This window comes from Prinia subflava, chromosome 10 (genome assembly GCF_021018805.1).
Source record: "Prinia subflava isolate CZ2003 ecotype Zambia chromosome 10, Cam_Psub_1.2, whole genome shotgun sequence".
Taxonomy (NCBI): domain Eukaryota; kingdom Metazoa; phylum Chordata; class Aves; order Passeriformes; family Cisticolidae; genus Prinia; species Prinia subflava.
The window spans coordinates 17,891,968-17,905,886 of NC_086256.1; the positions used below are offsets into that span (position 1 = coordinate 17,891,968).

The 13,919-nt window shown below is 39.6% G+C and overlaps 1 protein-coding gene across 1 annotated transcript in view; it reads right to left on the bottom strand.

The window, feature by feature from the left end:
* The window catches only part of DPYD (dihydropyrimidine dehydrogenase), a 334,900-nt gene that overhangs the window by 76,939 nt on the left and 244,042 nt on the right, over nt 1-13,919 (bottom strand). The window contains exons 17-18 of the mRNA XM_063407573.1: nt 12,737-12,857; nt 11,764-11,883 (exon numbers count right to left, since the gene is read on the bottom strand). Coding sequence (XP_063263643.1) covers nt 11,764-11,883; nt 12,737-12,857 — 241 coding nt within the window. The remainder of the gene's footprint in view (nt 1-11,763; nt 11,884-12,736; nt 12,858-13,919) is intronic.

The window sequence follows — 13,919 nt, forward strand, 5'->3', positions numbered from 1 at the left end:
CCCTTTCACCTGTAACATCAGATTAGAAAATGGACTGGGATAAAATAACATACACCTGCATTTTCAAAAAGAGAAATCTAAGCTGCACCAGTAAACCCTGCATCATTTACTTGCCTAACCACTGGGATTTCACCACAAAATGTAGGTGCACGCTGCCTTAGGCATTTGACAGCAGTACATATACTAATATGTAAGGAATATACTAACCTCCACTTTCAGATGCATCAATGGAGCAAGAAAAGAAGCCACCTCAGAGGATGCCTGTCCCTTGCAGGGATGAGGGGGAAGCCTAGGAGTCTGCTAGTGACGTGCCAGATGCTCAGGGATAACCCCCAGCTGTACCTGGTCAGCACCTCTGCTCCCAGCTGTGCTCTCTGAGCTTGGCCTCTACTGGGCAGCCCCAGAGGACTCTCGGACACACCATGGCAGTGGCACAGCTCGGGAAGGCAAGGCAGGCAGAAGAGAGCACCACTGCTGCCTGCCTGCTGTGCTAACCTTTGGCTCAGTGCATCTCATTTTTCAGAAAGAAATAGCTAAGGGCAGTGGAGGCAGCCCTGGAAAAGCCCAAGTTTGGAAAAGAGACTAAGAGTGACTTTTTGTTTTGGGACCCTTTTACACTATCACTCCAGCTGAGGATGTCCTCAGAGCTGTAAAATATTAAGCCTGAAAGAAAAGAAAAATAAACACATTGGAAAGAAATCTGTGTGCCAGCCCCACACAGAAGGGAACTCCGCATTAAAACTCTCCAGAAGAGACAAAATGGAACAAGATTTCCCTACATCTGGCAAGGTTTACCTCCTTTCTGGATACCTGCAGAGAACGGATCACCTAGAGTGTTTTTATAAACAACAAAGATGCAAACAACCTCTCTATTATACCAGTAAATCATGTTCCACATAGTAGACCTTTTCCTAATATTTCTTGAGAAAGTAAGGTGCCACCACACTCCTCCTCTTATATATAAGAAAGAATAGATTCTTGTGAGTATTGTTTGGCAGTACCTTCTCTGCAAGTGCACAAATTTAATCAGTGCCTAGAATGAGAAGATTTCTCTGAGTACTCACTATTGAAAGCCAAGCAGCTCTTGAGTAGGCATATATCCAAAAACTGGTGAAAACATTGCCAGTTCTGGGGTTCTCAAACAGGTGAGAAGCTGACATGGCTCTAACAGCAAAAGTACAGCAACAGCTGACAGGAGTAAGATAAGCTTGGACAGTCAAAATACGGACTGGAGTAACCATACATTCTTTTGGAAACCAACAGGCCGCTCAACAGAGTCAGGAAACATCTGTGAAAGGACAGGCACTATTGTAACACAGTTAGCTTTGTCTTCACTGACATGCCTGCTTCCAAAACCCACATAGGTTTCTCCTCATTTTGAGCTGCCTGTAACAAAGTTCTTCAACCTTACCTCGGTGCTGAGTCAGGTGTGGTACCACACATTCTAGGGACAGGCCTCATGCCATTAAAAACACCCTCTCTGTGCATCTGCAATGAATTTCTCATCCTGAAACAGTGGGACACTGCGCTCAACAGCTCTCCCCCGGCTCTCACTTAACCCAAATAACAGTGGCTCGATCCCTGACTATGAGTGTCTTCTGGGATTTAAACAGAACTTAGGGAAGATGGATACATGGTGCATGTTAATGGGAAAGACAATTTCAATTACCCAGCCATGCAGAAACTGCAAATTGATCATAAATTGGAAAACTGAATTCCTGCAGCAGATTCCCTACAAGATTTTGTAGGGTATGTTTGTATACCAGTGTGTGAGCAGGACATTTATACAGCTCATTGTATACAATGAGGTGCTTGCATGAAAAGGCACACTAAAATGCAGATTCCCTAGCTGACTACTATATATTAGATGCATTCTTATGAAAGGTTAAAACCATCACATGATGGTTGTGAAATACATTTATAAATGCTTCTGGCAATCATTCACTAGGGATGAAGTGATGCCCAGTGAAATACAAACCCAGGATCTACCCAGTTAAACAAATCTGCTCTATTTTGTCTATTTTATATGTGAAGTTGGCATTAGGATTTATTCCTCATTCAAGCAGCATACTAAAAAATACAGAATGTTAGCAGGATTTAGGTGAATAAAGATGTATTCCCTGGTGAGTTCATAATAAATCATAGCTAACCAGTGGCTGAACTTTTCAAGGCTACATAGAAGCAGGACAGCAGCACTAATGAGGTAAGTACATCCATCTGGTGTTGACTGGTGTAAACCAATGCCTTGGATTTAACCTTGTTCCAAGTTCCATAATTTCTTTTTCCTTCCTCTTTTTGTTTTTTGAAACCCCCCGTATCTGATTGTCAAAATATCCTGCAACAGAATTACTCACAGCAAGCACACCTCCATGTCACCATGAAACCTTCTCTTCAAGACACTTTGTGACCCATTGCTAAAACACATCAATCAAGCACTTTGTAGGTGTTGGGAATGGTGAGAGCCTCAATATCCTCACAGAGATGCATGAGCTGTTGAAGCTACCGAGGCTACTGATCCAGAGGGAGGAGCTTACACACAACAGAGAAACTGGGGTGTTTTGTCAGCAGTGGTAGGATCCCCACAGTGATGGGAGAAGACAGCAGTCAGCCAGCCTATTCTGCAAGCACAGCTGGTCCACAGAGAGAAGGAAGAACAGGAAGAACTTTCAGGCTAGTAAATGTTAAATAAGAAGTAATTTTTCTAATTATTTGTTAGCTCCTATTTTGATCTGTAAATTTGATGCAATTTCTTTTCATAAATGCAAAAATGTGTTTATTCTTCACATGAGGATATGCCCTCCACAGAATAAAGATGGGCTCTACAGACAACATATGCCACTTGGTGACTACAGCAAATCAATATGCAAAGTAATACTGAAAAAAACCCCATGCTTGAGACACACCAGGTCAAACTCAGGGGGTTTAACCTCTACTGATACAATTGTTACTTCGAATTGTTTACAAATTCTACCAGATTCTTGGTTTAGTTTGGGGGTTTTTACGATGGGGGAGAGATTATAATTAGAGCTTCTGCTCTGAGTGACAGGTACAGTTTATATTTTCCACAGAAGACACTTGTCTCATTGATCACTCTCACGTACCACCTGTACCCTGCTGTTGATTTGGGTACAGAATAACATGTCAGCAGGAAAGATAATTATGGGCCCCATACAATCAACAACAGGGAGCTTGTAACATTAACAGGAAATCACATCAACTGGGACCCTATTTCCTTAGTCAGGCCTTTCCTCTGTCTCCTACACTGAATCTCCCTAAAGTTTCATAACAAGTATACAGGTTTTAATCTGTCACATACATACACTGCAACAAAGCTCTGTAGATCTACAAGCCTACTTGAACACTACCACCTGGCACCATCTTTGTGCTCCAGTCCATGACCTCACACCTACCTACTTGTTCTGGAATGACAGAATGTACCTGTGCACCACCTACACACTGAGAGAGGAAAGCTTGGCCCAACTCTAACTTAGTGATCGCCACAGAAAGGCCAGAGCGACCCTTCCAGCCAGTCACTGGGACAGTACAGGGCACACAGTTCTCTCTGTTTAGACACACTTTTTTAGTCAGTACTAGCCTTTCAGTGGTAGGAAAGGCTGGAGAGTAATACTGTATGCCATTGCAGGCTCTAGACCTCATTCAAGCATCATTTTGAAGTCAAAAGAAATTTTGACTTCATTGTGACTATCTGTGGAGAGAGGTGAGCAAGAAAGACTGCTGAGACTCAATGGCAAACAAGCCTAGCAGTAGACTTCACCACAGTTTTTCTTGATTTTTACTGTTTTAATTCATGCCCATTTGAAAGTTTTGATAGTATTTTCATTCCTGTGTCAAAATAAACTGACAAGTACTTAAATGCCAAGTACTTTTCAAACAAATAATTCATAATAGAAAGTAGTTAAATGACCTCTGAAATTAATTATAGCAATCTTCTTACAACAGAAATATTTCAGTTTTAAACTCAATAATCTCCAAAAGACATGACACAAAAATAGTCTGAGAGATTTTGGTTTTGGTATGCCTTTGCTTAAATTTAGAAGTGGTGACCATAAGAGAAAGACACCTTTTCTCCAGACCTGACAGACATAGAAAGACAATCAGCTCGTGCTGACAAAGTCACCACCACGGGGTTTGATCTTGCAGGTATTACCAGAACAAAAAATTTTCTGTTCCTGAGAGACTTACACCTCCTTACCAGGTCATAGTTTACCTGTGGTACATTCACCTATACCCATTACAGTAATCAGGTTTAAATACAAGCCCCTGCTCCACCAACCTGCTCTGAACCACTCTGACATCTCTTACCTTCTCTATTCATTTCCATTCTTTGTTGATCAAACTGTGTCTTCAGGATGCTAACTATGAGAGCATTCATTACTTAACCATGTTAATCTATACCATTATATGAACAGATTTCCTGTTTTATCTATCTGCACTCAAAACAAACCTTCATGTTCTTTCCCCCGTGCCCTTTTCCCGCAATCTACACTACAGTGATTTTCTCTTATTTTTCTCATGTTATGTCTGAGAAGAATTTATGATTTTTTAATATGAATTACTTTCTGACACATGCCTTTGGTTGCCATGAGTAAAACTCCATAGCTTAACAGTTATCTATTTATTAAAAACCCCAATCAACTGTGAAATGAATTATTTCAACTGTACATATTCTATATTCTGAGCTCTGACATAAACAGCAAATCCAGAGTGTTCAACAGCAGCAGTTTAGAGATTAACCTAATTACAGGCTATTAAACCAGAAGAATGTAGCCAATTGCATTTCTAGCAGCCTGCACAGAACAGCAACAGTTAATGATGATTTGATGGTTTTCTAGGACTTTGGAACAAATACTTGGCTTTTAGTCTGAGAGCAATGCTGGACATTCCTGTCTGATGCTTGGGGGATTCAGCCAACTAACAGATACATTTGGTGAAGAATCTCATTCTAGTCATGCCCTCCCTTCCTAATTTCCCTTTTCACTGTTTTGTCGTCTTTGCCTGTTCCTCAGGGAACCGAGTGATTGATAGCCTAATCCAATGACTGTATTACAGCTGCCTCAACTTGGACTCTTTTCCTTATCATTAGCAGTTAGCCTATGGTTAAATTCACAGCTCACTGCTTGGTACAGCCCCTGAGATTTAAGGGTCTGGCCTTTAGAAAATATTTAACATAAAATTGAAATCTTGACATACTGAGAATTCAGTTCTCTGCAAGGCTTCTTTAATTAATCCAATGTACTGTACCATTGTTCTATATGCGGCTCTGACATGGTGAACTGTTACTGAAGCTCACAGAGATGTGTAATTTTAAATTAAACACTCACTTACCTACACTGCATTTGTTTCCCAAGTACGTGTGCATGAATGTGAAAATTTAAATCCAATCTCTAACAATAATAAACCACAAACCAATTACACTTAAGAAGTAAAGACTCCATTCATTTTGAGCTCAGAATTAGGTTTTTTCATAATAAGAGGAGGAGAAAACACAGCTTTGTTCAAATGCTCTGTGTAAAGGCTCCTCCTTCATTCTTTCTCCAGGGCTCATTTAATCTTTTGGTGAATGAAATCAATTACGATCATTTTTAATCAACTACAAATGGCACCTGTGCTCAAAGTGTAAAGTGTTTTCTTTGTGGGGATGAAATTGGGTAGAAAATATTAAAAATGGTAAAAATATGCTTCGTTCTCTGACCTTATCTAGAGAATAATACTTATTTTTAAATAGCTATAGGAAGGATGTAGACCTTGATCTATGCTGTAAACCTTTGCCCTACTTCCAGTCAGTCGATGAGCTGCAAGCCTCTATGAAAATGGCAGCTGAGTCCCAGATGAAAAATTATGCATCTCATAAACTGCTATTCTGCTGAAATGTCAAGCTATGGCAGGGCTGTACCTCAAACTCAGCACTTGGCATTTTCCTTCTGTCTGCTTTGTTGCCATGAAGCAAACATGAACAGTGAGGATTTGTGTAGGGCAGGTAGCAGGCGAGCTCCCTGTCAAAAATCTATTATTAGGGCTCTGATCTCCCCTGCATAGACCAGTGACGGCAGTACACTAAGAGAAATCAGACTGCTGCAAGGACACGACAGAAAACAGAGGACTCTTTGTGAATCCTGACATAATATATGCAAATAAGGGCTTTTAATGGCTGAGCTACATTGAACAGGAATAATAAAACAAAATTAAAATTGTACTATGGCATATATTTGCTTTTCACCCCTTCCACACTGTTTTATAAATATATGTTAATGTAAATAGTCTTTAACTCTTGGTAAATATTTATACTAAACAGGAGTGCCTATGCATACATACATTTTGTTTTGTTTCCAGTGATGGGCAGCTTTTTATTCATTTCTATTGACCAAAATCCACACTACACTGCCACTGACAGAACTGTGATGAGTAAAGTGAATGCTCTTGGTTGGTTTTTTCACTTTTCCTTTAATGATGTGTCATCAAATTAAAATTAAAAGGCAGCCCTTATTATTATAACTTCAACTTTTCTCTTTCAATATAATTCATACATTTCAGATTAGAATATATGCCTCTATTAATAATGTCAATATACATTTTAATTTAATAACTCCCGAAAAGCATTCCCTTAAATGTCACAATTGCTTTTGGACAGTGTTTTTCTGTAAAAAACAGACAGCTCCACTAACTTCAAAAAGTACGTAAAATTAACTGTCTCTGCTGGTTTCCAGTAATTACACATTCCTGCGTTTAATGACTGAATCCACCACCCAGATATCCTCCTTCTGATATCCCTTGTGGGCAGCTATGAAGTTATAACACACAGCTTTGTGAATCTCTCTTTTCTGGAAAACAAGCACATGTATTTGCACATGCTGTACAATAAATTTTTGCAAATAATGCCAAAGTACTACAGATATAATAAATGGACAAAGCAATAAAAGTACACAGACATGAGGTATCTGAACTGCTATGGTAAAATACTGCAATGCTTTCTGAAACAAAGCATTGAAAGAATACATAGTGAGCGCACCGTAGAGAGATTTGCTTTTAACCTAAGTTTTTGCTAAGTCCAGTGTATGGTTTTATAAATTTATCCCCTAAGGATTTGGCTTCCAGACAAAAACAAAGAAACAAACAGATGACAAAGAACAAAAAACCATGGAAATTCGAACAGAAGCTCTGCTCTATTTTGCCTGCAATAGATATCCCATTGTGCCGCAATGTGATGCATTTTATAAAACACATCTGGAATATGGAAACACAGTATGAAAGCTCATGGAAAAAAACTTTTTTTTTTTTTAATTTTAAAATACATTTCAAGGAAAGAAATCTTAGGGAAGCATGCAGCTGCTGACAGTATATTAACATTTCTCTGAGAAACCTGGCAACTTATTTTGGTATCTCTATAAAATACAAAAAAAAAGCATTTTCAAAATAATTCATACTTATACAAACTAAAACATCTCTTTCAGAGCCAGAGGTCATTATTCCTTGTGAGGATAAAAAGCTCCACAATTAGCCTCTTTTGAATAAACACAAAATAAACCTTGCAAATACTTGTCCCATGTACAGGAATGATTCACTATCAAATCTCATATATTCTACATTCTTAAACCTGAAATACTGCTAGATCTATTCTAAAAGCTTCATAATGGAAATCAAACCATCTCTAATGCTGCAAACACATATAACAGTTAGACAGCTGTAAAAGCTGTATCTTTATTTTAGTATTTTTTCTTTCATCGTAAGGGCTTGTTTCCTTAAACATATTTTGCATGGACTTCATTAGGACCACTATGCTTTTTGAGTAATGAGCAGTTTCTGTAAATTTATTTTAAAAAATGGATGAAGACTGGGGGATCCTCTAAACACAATGTCCTCTCAGATAACAGGGCCACAAAAATCCGCAGCGCTTTTGGACTCATCTGATGCTCCACAGTCCAAACTGGAAATTCATTCTCTTTCAAAAATAACAATATATCAAAATTAAAGTGAAATTTTTCCTGAAAATATTTTTTTTCTCAGCAGGATACAAGTAAAAGAAGAAGAAAAAACAGAGAAATTTTATAATGCTCAATATTTGTAGGGTAAACTTTGAATCCAGGGGGCCCAGCTATGCCCTGGGCTCACACCTGGGATTTAAACCTGGCTCTCCCAAGTCAGGCTCATGTGCAGGTCAGCAGGCTGTGCTAGTATGAGTGTGTATCCTGTGAGAGCTGTTTCACTTTATATTAATAATTCAATATTTGCAGGGAAGTGGAGAAGAGAGAGACTAATCCTACAGTCTAGTAGTCAAACATCCACCTGGGATACTGGGATCCCTCCCCGTCAAAACCCCCCAAGAAACAGGAGGGTGGGGAGGAGGAAATGGTGATGCCTCTTGCAGCTTAGCGATTTTCAGCTGATCAAATTAGATCAAAACAGGAAGATCACTGCCCGAGCACTGGCTGGCAAGAGTTATCACTGACCGTGATAACTCAAAACTAAATGGGGATTTCAAAGTAATCCCATTAAGTGTCTCCTTTGAAAAAAATTTTTAAAATGTTTTAAAAAAAGAGACAAAAGTCTGTTCTCAAAACACCTCAGGTTTTGACAACGATTTAAATAAACTTTTTTCTTATTGTTTTTGTGTATGGTAGATAGATCATAAGAAATCATATCAAATAATATAATTTAGTAATTTAAGAGGGATTATATAAAAAATTCCTGCTTCAATGTCTCCCATTTAGAAAAATGAAAAATGAACCTCCTGCATACAGCTGCTTCTGCATGAGGCACACAAGAAGAGAAGAGATGAAGAGGCCAAGGGGAAATTTTCTATGGAAAATATTTTTTCAGTACATGGCCACGTAGGAGGACATTTTTGGATGCTGGAGGACAGGGAGGTCTGTCAGTCAAAATACTGGGCAGCTGCTAGGCCAGGGTACTAACACATCTTTGTTATTTGCTCTTTGTTGGAAACTTTCATTAAACGCAGAGGAGGGAGTTTGCACTCACCTGGAGAAGGCAACCTGCACTGCCCTAACAAGCTGTGGACACAGTGAATTTATAAATCCCTGAAGAACATTGGGATCCTTTAAGGGACTGACTCTCTGCCTGGTGACCTGGTCACTGCCAGCAGGCAGACACAAGGCTGGGGAATGCTGAGCATCACCACTGTTGAGTCAAGGGCATTTCAGACCTCACCAGGACACCTCAGGGGACTCTGTGCTGAGACCTCCACAGGGCTGAGGCCAGCTCCCACCCTCCCACGGTCACACAGCACCGTGAGGGTGGCACCAGGAAGGACAGGACCTCCTGCCTCCCTCTCTGTACCTCTGAGCCATGTGAGCATCACTGCTAGCCCACAATACATGCACATGGAAAGATCCAGAAAGCCTGATCCAGCCTGGCTGTGTGCTGTATCTGCCCTAGGTTTGTGCATGACAGAACAACAATGAACCAGCTGTGCTTTGGGAAAACACGCTGAAAATGAACCAGACTTATTGCTTCTATAATAGTGCTGTCTTTCACTTCAAAAATTAATTCTCTCTTGAGAGGAATTATTTGGAAAAAACAACAAAAACTTACTGACTCTATCAGATAATAAAACAAAACAAATTTACACACATCCAAATAGAAACCCAATATGTTACACTGTGAAGCCACTCTCATGCCAAGACCACAGAGCACTTCCCACCAAGCCTGTAGGCATGTAAGTGGTGTTCCTGCCATCCCACAGACAGGAGAAATAGAGCACGGAAAGGTCAAGTGTCTGGCTGCAGGCCACATGTCTCCGCCACGGCACAGCCGGAACAGAAGTACGGCCACCCTGCCCCTTGCTCTGACAAGATGACAAGCTCTCCCACTTTTTGTCCTCTTGTAAGCATGCTAGCTCTCCTGATTTAAAATTGCTTTCCTGCTTTTGGAAATTTGTATACTGCTAGACCTGACCACTGAGCAGAGTACTGCAACATGCTGCCGAGCTGTTGACTTTATTGGCTCTGTAGCTTTCTTTTGTGAAACGAGTTGTGGGACCAGTGATGACTGGGTCCCAGTGATGACTCTTTCAAAACATAATAAATTGACAGCACTTCCAGTATTTTAAATATTTTTTAAATAAGTAGATTTGCATCATAGGTAATGGTGCATCCTAAAATGTCATTTTCTCTCCTCTCTGATACATATAAAACTTGAGGAAAAAAATTATACTTACATACATACACACTAAAACATATATATAAATAAAATTAAAAAAGAACTTTTCCTCGGGTCCATTTAGTATTATAAACAACAGATGTGCTGGTACCTCCTCACTTACAACTGGGCAAGTAGGTACCACTGTAATTTACACTACATACATGTTTCAAATTTGTGACACAGACACACTTCTCATAATGCAGCGATTTTATAGATTTTATTAGGCAGAATTATGGTAGGAAGGAATATTCACAAATTGCAACTTAAATGAGAAAATGTGAATGGTGTTACTTACATAAAATACTACTGCAATAGTTCTTTTATTAATTTTTAATGCACAGCACCCACTGTGACCTCCTTTATTCTTTTCCTGTCAACATGGCAGGCTAGAGAAATTGAAATGGGCTGTAGCTGTTCTCTTCTTGTTTCCCTCTTCCTCCCATTTTGCATAATATTAAAATATAACATCTTATTGGACTGTCACTGTGAAACCATTATGCGATAGGCATAATGATTTTTTCTGATTGTTATCACTTTCTTACTTTTCAGCAGTCTCTAAAAAATTCCAAGTTCTCTGTAGTTATCTAAGGCAATAATGCAATTTGCCACTGAGTACACTCATCTGAATTAAAGTTTGTTTAAAAGTCATCTTTTGCTACATTTCCTACAGTTCTCTAAGGATAACAGCAGTCACAGAAAATAAAGCATATTTTTGCCTGTCTGGTCTCCTCTGATTACATTTTTGGGGTGAGGTAGGAGGCGGGTCCGATAGAGTAGCGTTTGACTCAATCAGGAGGGTGCTATTACTTCTTTCATGTATATTTACTGCCACCTCTATCACCAAGGAGACTAATCTCCATACCAGTAAAGCCAAGAAGCTCACAGTATTGTCTTTGCAGGGCCAAGTTTATGTTGTCACAGCAACAGAGTTCACAGGGTCAATAGATTAATGCATTACTGTGCACTGGCACTGAACTGGAGTGTAAAAGTTTTGCAGCTGGTTTGAAAATTAAACTGTGAAGCCAAACTTGAAAACATGGGCTACACAAGATATTCTTGTATATCTTGAGAAATAGGCTACAAAAATATGCATATATTTGCCTAATACTGTCTATCATTTTTATCACAGTGGGAAGAGGAGGAAATAACCTCTCTGGAAAAGGTGCACTTAGCGGGAAGGAGGGAGGAAGGCTGCAGATCAGGCTATGAAACATACACTGCATTTGGATTGTTGATATTTCCCCCTGCGATGCCCTTTCATTAGCCTCTGTCTAACGTGGGGCCTGACAATTGTGACAGGATGAAAAATTTGAGGAAAAGCGAGGGTCACGAGGGAAGAGATTTCCTTCCCTCTCCAGTGACCCTATCACAGTATTCTGATGCAGTGCTTTACCATTAAGGAAAGGGCGACCCAAGAGCCTTCACACTTAATCTGTTCCATCTGTCATGACTTAGAAACATTGACCAGCAGCGAGCTTTAAGGACTCAGTGCGACTGCAGACATGATATTCTAGCCCACTACAAGGACCTCCTGATGTTTTGAAAGCCTCCAAGGAAGTACCATGCATCAAAAAGGGCAGCACCTACCTGACATGCCACCATATGTGGTCCTCAGTCCTCGACCAACTGCTGGCCAAGGTGTGCTGTCTGCTCTCAGTCCCATCAGTCCTGACACAGTGTTGGTGGCTGTAACACCATCTGCGCCACCTGTGAAAGAAAAGGTCAGTCGCTTCTGGTGAAATCGTGTGTGTAAGAACCAGAGAGGACAAACACAAAAGAAAACCTGTGAAACTCCAAAATAACTAGAAATTCAAATGAACAGCTGGAGAGCAAAAGCAACAAACTGCAAGGGGGTGCACAGAAAGGTCCTTATGACGGATCCTGGGCTAATAAACATAGCACTAGCTTCAAGGCATCAGCTGAAAGAGCTGTAAGGACTTTAAGACAGCACGTGGAAAGGCTGGGGCTGACAGGCAGATCTCTGCCCTTCGGCTGTGTGGGACAGAACCTGCTACAGCAGTTGTTCAACAACTGAAGGTACCCCAAAACAGTGGCCATCTCCAGGCTTCTGTGCAGCAAGACAAGAGAAGTAATGTGACAAAGACAATTACCATGGTTCTAAATGATGGCTTAATACACCACCTTGCAAACTTATTTGCAGCCATGTTGTATTTTAAGCCCTAAGGAAAAAAAATATATATACCTTCATGTAGTGAATTTTTGTTTTCTCAGAACACACACCCCCTTTTCACCACTAAATATAGGAATAAGGAGATTTACAGTGGTATGGTAAACATATAAATATGTCAGAAGTAAAAGCGTGTAGGGGAACACTATACAATTTATTGTTAGCAGTCTAACATGGTTCTCTTCATATATTGCTCTTTTCTAGATACATGAACAAAATTAGGAACCCTTTTACCACTGTGCTTATTCTAATACACCAAACAAAATATTTTCATATTAGTTTCTGTTGTTATAGATTATTCCAGCAACATTCCTATCCTACCCCATGCAGAAATTAGTAAATCTGCACAACTTGTGCACTGGAGTCACTCACCTTCCTGAGCAGCCATTGCAATTTTCACAATATCAGTGACATTTGGGGTCAGTTTGGCAAAGAAAGGGATGTGAACAGCTTGTCTAACCCAGCGACAGATGTTCCGTACCAGCTCTGGATCCTGTTCAAATAGGCCAGATAAATATAGAACGTAATTAAAAGTAATACGAACAAAAGGTATATTAAGGAAATAGGAAACTTTGCTCTAAGTGGCTATGCTGCAATTTTGTGAAATTACACATCAGAACTGAACTTCATCTCATTAGTTAACTTGTTTCAGACATACCAAGTAACTGCAAATCCATTACAGAAAGGTTGGTTTGTGAAAAAAGGAATTTTTTTTTCCAGGAGACAAAGATATTGCAAAATGTTCCCTTCCCAGAGAGAGGAAAATACCATGTTGGATGACAGAGACTATTTTACCCATTTATTTTAAAAATTGCTTTCCAGTTTTAATGACTCACTCGATGTAAAGTACATTTAAAACAAGCAGTATCCTATAAAATTATGTGAACCTGAAGCATTGTCTGATCATGCCTTGATCAGAACAAGGATGAATCGAGGTTGCAGGGCTATCAGAATGCAATTCAGCATTTCTGAACTCTGAGAATAACTTGGGATGGCCATAGTGTAAATGAAAGATCAAAATCTTCTCTGTTAAAGCCAGAAATCGAAATCTCCAAGTGTTGGTTTCTTCTGATTTCCAGTCATTTACTTCTCTTATGGAATACATCTCACGTAGACAGTAATCAACTACCCTTTCCACTCAGGACAGCTCAGTGGAACTAACACCTGCACCTGGCACATACAAGGGTTCTTGTTCAATGTAACTCGTTTTATTTTTCTGTAGGCAATTGATAATGCTCTTCAACAAATACCCTGAAATCTGCAATACTGATGCATGTAGAACGTGGTGCATGTTCTGGTTAAAAATTGAATGGTGCCATTACAAGATTTAGCACAAGTATTACCTGTGGGTAGGTTAATGGGTGCTGCAGCAATTATTTACATTTACTAAGTCTTTATCACTCTCCCCGATAATTAAATCTGTCGTATATGAATAATCTTCTCCCATTTGGATACTGTACAAACTCAGAGACCTGCATTGCTATGTAGTAACTGAGAATGGGATGAGACTAAATGAAATTTAATTTAAGACAATCCAGTAGACACCAAGGTTGCC